Source organism: Henckelia pumila, chromosome 2 (genome assembly GCF_033568475.1).
Source record: "Henckelia pumila isolate YLH828 chromosome 2, ASM3356847v2, whole genome shotgun sequence".
Lineage (NCBI taxonomy): Eukaryota > Viridiplantae > Streptophyta > Magnoliopsida > Lamiales > Gesneriaceae > Henckelia > Henckelia pumila.
The window spans coordinates 180,723,820-180,730,503 of NC_133121.1; the positions used below are offsets into that span (position 1 = coordinate 180,723,820).

At 32.7% G+C, this 6,684-nt stretch overlaps 1 protein-coding gene across 1 annotated transcript; it reads left to right on the top strand.

Annotated features, from left to right (window-relative positions):
- The first annotated feature begins 224 nt into the window (after nucleotides 1–224).
- LOC140879393 (serine/threonine-protein phosphatase PP2A-2 catalytic subunit) lies at nucleotides 225–4,059 on the top strand. The gene is made up of 6 exons (XM_073283085.1): nucleotides 225–966; nucleotides 1,679–1,793; nucleotides 2,711–2,819; nucleotides 2,902–2,979; nucleotides 3,262–3,453; nucleotides 3,545–4,059. Exons 1-6 carry the CDS (start codon nucleotides 714–716, stop codon nucleotides 3,716–3,718), a joined length of 921 nt encoding a protein of 306 aa, XP_073139186.1. The 5' UTR covers nucleotides 225–713; the 3' UTR covers nucleotides 3,719–4,059.
- Nucleotides 4,060–6,684: the final 2,625 nt, after the last annotated feature.

The following is a 6,684-nucleotide window of genomic DNA, read 5'->3' on the forward strand; positions in this document are numbered from 1 at the left end:
CCAAAACTTCATGATTATGAATAAACTTCAATTCATGCGAAAAGATTGATCACGATGAATGCAATTGTGCATTGATAACATATAATGCAATGCCAAATGATTGCGAGTGTCATTTATTTTCTTGATCGATTATATATGTCCCACGTAGTTTAGAGAATACTACGTTTAAATTTGAGAATTTATACATGCACACCGGTGCTCTCCCTAAAACAAAATGACATTTCGCCTAAGATATCAGAGATTCTCCTACTTAAATGCACGCACAGAACACACACTGAGCGTGAAATAAAATAGCTAGAGAAATCCGACTTTTTCTTCTCTTGCATTTTATTATCATTCGATTTGATTGATTTTCGTTCGGCATTTTACCATTTCATTCTTTTCTCATTTTCTTTCCTCCGCCAAAATTTACCACACGTGATATCGTCGGAAAATTTCCTCAAAGTTACATCCATAATTCTGTAGATTATGGGGAATTGATTCACCTCTGATTGAGAGGAATCTCGATTACTGACACCGATGATGAAATTTACGCCGAATTTTGTCATAAATCTCTCAAATCTAGATCTGCAGTGATCTGGAGTCCCTTTTTGTTTTTATATTTTTGTAAATTTGAATTCGAGTTCGAAGTCAATTTTCAGATCTAAGGGTCTGAAATTCGAGCAACAGAAAGGGGGTTTGCGTGTTTTTTTTTAATAATAATTATACAGAAAATGCCGGGTCATGGGGATTTGGATAGGCAAATAGAGCAGTTGATGGAGTGCAAGCCGCTATCGGAGGCGGATGTGAAGTCTCTGTGCGAGCAGGCGCGAGCAATTTTAGTGGAGGAATGGAACGTGCAGCCGGTGAAATGCCCCGTGACAGTGTGCGGCGATATTCACGGACAGTTTTACGATCTGATCGAGCTTTTTCGAATTGGTGGAAACGCTCCCGATACTAATTACCTCTTTATGGGAGACTATGTTGGTGAGTTTTACATGGTTTTTGGGCAATTTTAGGGAAGAGAAGCGTATCTTGATTTTTGTTATTTGTTTGATGCATATGAACTGGATTTGTAGGGAGTTTCAGCTTTATTTTGCAACTAGGATAAATCGTAGATGCGTTTTCTTCTTGTTTGTAAGTGTCCATCGTTGGTGTTTTGGGAAAATCAATAGTTTTTTACTTTATATACTTGATGTCTCTATTCTATGCCAGAAAAAGAAATTGGATAATTGACGTATTTGCATGTGGGAAGTGAAACTGAATTATGAGCATTAAATTGTGATGCCTAGATTGTTCCAGAGATATATACTCTGGAAGAAAAACCAATAAGGTGTGAATGAGTGCTGATTCCTTAGCTCATTTTATGTAATTTCAACTGGCTTTGATACAGTAATGACTCTATAGACATGCAATTTTGGAGCTTTTGCACTGTATTTTCTTTAATATCGACGGAAGCTTTTAATACCTCTCCATACGCACGTGACCTTTGTTAGGCGTTTGAGTTTTGTCGCAATTATTGAGTCATGCTTCACTGATAATGGATTTTGGCTTGTGTATCCTTGTGGCTTGCATCTGATTGATCCTTGGTGATGAGCAATATTTATGGTTTCGTTATAAAATATAGTTCTATTAATTAGCTGGCATGATAGAAAGGCCATCTTAGCAGCTCTCTAATAATGCATTTTATGTGATGCAGACCGTGGGTACTACTCAGTGGAGACCGTTACGCTTTTAGTTGCTTTAAAAGTTCGTTATAGAGATAGAATTACTATTCTTAGAGGGAATCATGAAAGTCGGCAAATCACTCAAGTGTAAGATCTCTTCTTTCTTCCATATGCTCTTACTGATAGATATCCTTTGAAGTGGCATAAAGTATCCTCAAATGCAAACCAGTTTGCTACATTGTCGCTTATCTCTTCCTCTAATATATATCTATATATCTATATATATACATATATATATTATTAGAGATGAGCAATAGATAGTAACTTCTATTATTAGAGTTGAGCAATATATAGTAACTTCTTTGTTTTGTGGTATGACCATTATCAAATTTACATATTTTTTCAATTTAAAATTAAAAATTAAAAATCTCTCGTATTGACCTTATATTCCAACCCAACTACCCACGACGAATCTTCCTCCCCACTTACGTTTGCAGACTCGAAATGTTGCAAATAATTTATATTTAAATTTTTATATACCAAAATTTGAAAAAATAAAATAAAATGCGTCATTATCGCATTATATTTTTATGAGGGGCAACATCATATTGATTGTCTATAATTCTTTAATGTACATGCAATACAATATAAAATTTTTATATTATTTTACTATGCATGTACGTTGGTCGCTTAATATGTACGGACACAGTAGTGATGTATGAAGCATATTGTTTATCCTTTCTGTAATTTTAAAAGACTGCCAAATGCTATCTGTATCATTAGCAAAATAAGTTGAATGCTTCAGTTGGTATAAAGGCATCGAAACTTAAAGAAAAGCTGTACAATTCACACTATAACCAAAATTAACTGATGAAATGGTCATCATTTCAGAGATCTTATCATAGCTGAAATGAATTATTTCCCTGATATCAGATTTGCTCACTGAATGTTTTTAGATGAAAATTAAGTTATCTATGTTCTTTAGCATTTCAAATTTTTGAAAACAATTCATCTTAATTTGATCATTTCCAAGTTTAAAATAATTCACCTCTTTTGCTTGCTAGATATGGGTTCTACGATGAATGCTTGAGAAAGTATGGCAATGCCAACGTCTGGAAGTATTTCACGGATCTTTTTGATTATCTACCCTTGACGGCACTAATTGAGAGTCAGGTGTGGATTATAAGTTCCATACTCTGTTTTGATTTTGTGAATTGAATAACTTTGTCTGATGTCTTGCATTGCTTCCTTCTAGATATTTTGTTTGCATGGAGGTCTTTCGCCATCTCTTGATACACTAGACAACATCCGTGCTTTGGACCGTATACAAGAGGTCGGTCGCGTTTTTATTGTCGGTCGCATCTTTATTGTCTTTATGGTAAATGTATAGTATTTCCTGTTTTTGGTATATTTTGTCCTTGTTTGTATGAGGCGATGGGGTAACTTGGGTTTGGAGTTGTTATTTTGTCGGTAGCAGTGTCTTCTCCTCTTATTGCTATTTTTGTTTGTGGCTAAGATAATGCCTCATCATCTTTACGCTCCCGATGAACCTGTGCATTGTGAGTCATTTTCCAGAACATTTTCTCGATCAACATGCTTGTTGATGGTCTTGTAGGTTCCACATGAAGGACCGATGTGCGATCTCTTATGGTCTGATCCGGATGATCGCTGTGGTTGGGGCATATCGCCGCGTGGCGCGGGATACACTTTTGGTCAAGATATCGCAGCTCAATTCAACCACACCAATGGACTCTCCCTCATTTCAAGAGCTCACCAGCTTGTCATGGAGGGCTTCAATTGGTGCCAGGTCTGTTATTAATCTGAATCACACAAACACATCCACTCTTCATTTCTAACAACAGTTTCTTCACTCGTTTGTCCCTTTCATATATTTGTAGGACAAGAATGTGGTAACAGTCTTTAGTGCTCCAAACTATTGTTATCGGTGTGGAAATATGGCTGCCATACTCGAAATTGGGGAGAACATGGATCAGAATTTCCTCCAGTTTGACCCAGCTCCTCGGCAGATAGAACCTGATATGACGCGCAAAACTCCAGATTATTTTTTGTAAACCGGAGACCTCTTTTCAGCCGTTTGTAACAATCATTTGCAGTTATGTCACTGCAGATGTGCGTTCAGAGACTAGTAATCGTTTGTTGGAGAGTCATTTTCTCCATCATTCTTCTATTGGGAGTTCAGTCAAGTACTCCAGAGATGTAATGGTGGCAGGGGATTTTTTTGGTCTGTATATTCCTTTCTTCCCCCCTCAGAAAATAGAAGCAAAAATGACCTGATAGTATTGTGTGTTGTGTAATTTAAAAAGGATGGAGGATGTAGTTTCCCATTTTATTTTGACAACTGATCTTAAATCATAATTTCATTGAACTGAATTGTGCCCCTTGGCTTGCTTTTTTTTGGTTATCCGAGAATTGATAGCACTAATTTTTTTTTCCCACCAACTTATTTCATTCTTATTCGTCAGACAATTGCCGTTTATAATTAGGGATTACAATGCGCCGTACATACTGGGTACCTGATCTTTTTTGGATCGGGTAGGGATAAATTAGTAGAATTGTGTTTCTTACGGAATGAATTTAGATATACTCGATCTCGAGTTTTATTTGGAAGTTTTAAGCTGAACATGTATACATGAAATTGGGACCGACTAATCTAACAAGCTACAAGTGCCTCGGCTAACAATAGTTCAGCCTCTACAAACCATTTCGTACAACTTACACGCAATGTGGCATGAATCATAGTTGTATCCAAAATTTTGTAGCTTTACGTTTTTTATCCACTTGGTTCTCTATCATTGTTCTCACACCCAAACAATATTGGAAATCGTATTTTGCATTTTGCGATTTTTATGATATATGTTGTTAGATTTAAGTTGTTGACTAGTTTTATTTGTTTGTATGTTTTTGCAATTTTGTTCATTTTTCCGATATCTCTTTCACATGTGTTATGTCATATCAAGATATCCAAAAACCGAAAAATATAAGTAGACTCAATATACAGACCAAAATTACGAAAAAATAAATGAACATCATGAGATTTACGATTTTCCCTATATGATGTTCAAAGAGAAGTTCTACTCTGCTTTTGGATTATATGTTTTGCCGAACAATCAATCAAGAGGATTGTTTATTTTGAATTTTTAATGCCAAATGTCCTTATAATTTTTTCTGAAACATATATAATAAAACAATCCTTCAATAAGATGTTGAAGGAAACAAGACATACCATACCAGCACAGAAACATACAAATTATGCTAAGAGCATATTTAGGGGTGTTTTAGAAATATAAACCCCACTCTACAAAATAGGCTAAATTGTGCTTGTGATTGGATTATTTAAAAAGGAAAAAAAAAAAAAAAAAAGTGCTGCGGTTCAATAGGAAGAGTCTTTATTTGTTTAATGTTTTAATTTGTACATTTCATTTTTTTTAATATTTTTTTAATTGCCAAACGGTGACAACCGTTATGCTATATCTTTTTGTTTCCTTTTTTAAAAAAATAATAAATTTTTTTATTCACTATTTGTTGTATCTTTTTAATAATTGTCCAAACGGTCGGTAGACAACGATTATATTATGAGGAACTTGAGATTCAATCTCTCTGTCAGAAAATTTTGTTTCAACTTCCAGGTCTTACATTTCTTTTCATTGATGAAAAGCGGTACAAAAATTTAAATATATGGTACTAATATACAGTGGCAGATCTAAAAATTTTATCAAGGGAGGTTAGTCAAACATAATAAAAAATTACATATATATATATATATAATCATATAACAAAAGTTAAATATAATATTCTCATTTAAATAATATTTTTAGATTTCAAATTTCACTTACAATTTACCCATACGACTTGACATTTTCTTAAAATAATTAATAATAACTTCATTTGACGAACTAATATATATATATTTTAATATAATTAATTAATATTTGCGTAATAATCTTCTCAGCAAAATTTTTTTTTAACACTGTAGTTGTTGCAACTCGTAAATTAAAAGTCAAATTCACAAGTTTATAAGCTAACAATTCTTGCTTCAATAATTTAATTTTAGGTTTAAAAAACTTAAAACTCATTTGTATTTAGGTTTAAAAACATAGTGCTTGGTCTACAATTTTTTACAGATTATGAGCCACAAATTTTCGGGTCACTTTCCACACATTAAACAATGAAGATTAACTTAAGTTTTTTGACTCTCTTTTATATTTTCGTTTTTGGTTCCTAATTTATGTTCATAAATTAAAATATTTAAACTATAAATATATTACTAATTTACAAAAAAAAAAAATTCAAGGGGGACAGCTGCTCCTCCTGCCCATATGTGGAGCCGTATCTGCTAGTACATGATATTTGAGTACTAACAGTTTCAAATCCGGTACAAATATTAAAATTTTGAGTATAGCATTGGAACAATTTAATAATATCAAAAGCTCATACATATTTATGTACAAAATATTTATAAGGAAGCACTCGTTCATCATACACTAATATTTTGAGAATCACAAAAATTAAGAATTTGTGTGCATTAATTTAAGAAATTTGAATACAAAAATATTTATTTTAAGTATTGATTTACATATTTATGGCATCAATTGTTTCAAATTGAGTACATAATCATTATTTATATTTTCAGTTTTAGAGATATGAAATATAACACAAAGTTTTACACCAATAAAACCTGTTTTTATACCAGATCTGAAATAGTCAGTACTGAAAATTCATATATTTGTACTTGATTTTCAATTTTTTATAACTATTTTTACTTTGAAAATGTTTGTGGGCCCAGAGAGTACAAACAAACTTTTCATAAATCAAGGAGTGAATAAAAAATCAAAATCTGACAGGGACTGAATCTTAATCAAACATATGATATGAGGATTTTTTTACCAATTAACTCTTATGTTATACCTTTTTGTTTTTTTAAAACATTTCTTCTAAACAGATATATGTTTCTAAATCTATTACATATATAAATATGTGAGTTTGATCTGTGAATTTACATGGTTACCCTTCATTACTA

Coding starts and splice junctions, on each gene's coding strand:
- LOC140879393 (XM_073283085.1), top strand. CDS start 714: ATGCCGGGTCATGGGGATTTGGATAGGCAAATAGAGCAGTTGATGGAG. Junction 2,820..2,901: donor CGGCACTAATTGAGAGTCAG/GTGTGGATTATA, acceptor GCTTCCTTCTAG/ATATTTTGTTTGCATGGAGG. Junction 3,454..3,544: donor AGGGCTTCAATTGGTGCCAG/GTCTGTTATTAA, acceptor ATATATTTGTAG/GACAAGAATGTGGTAACAGT.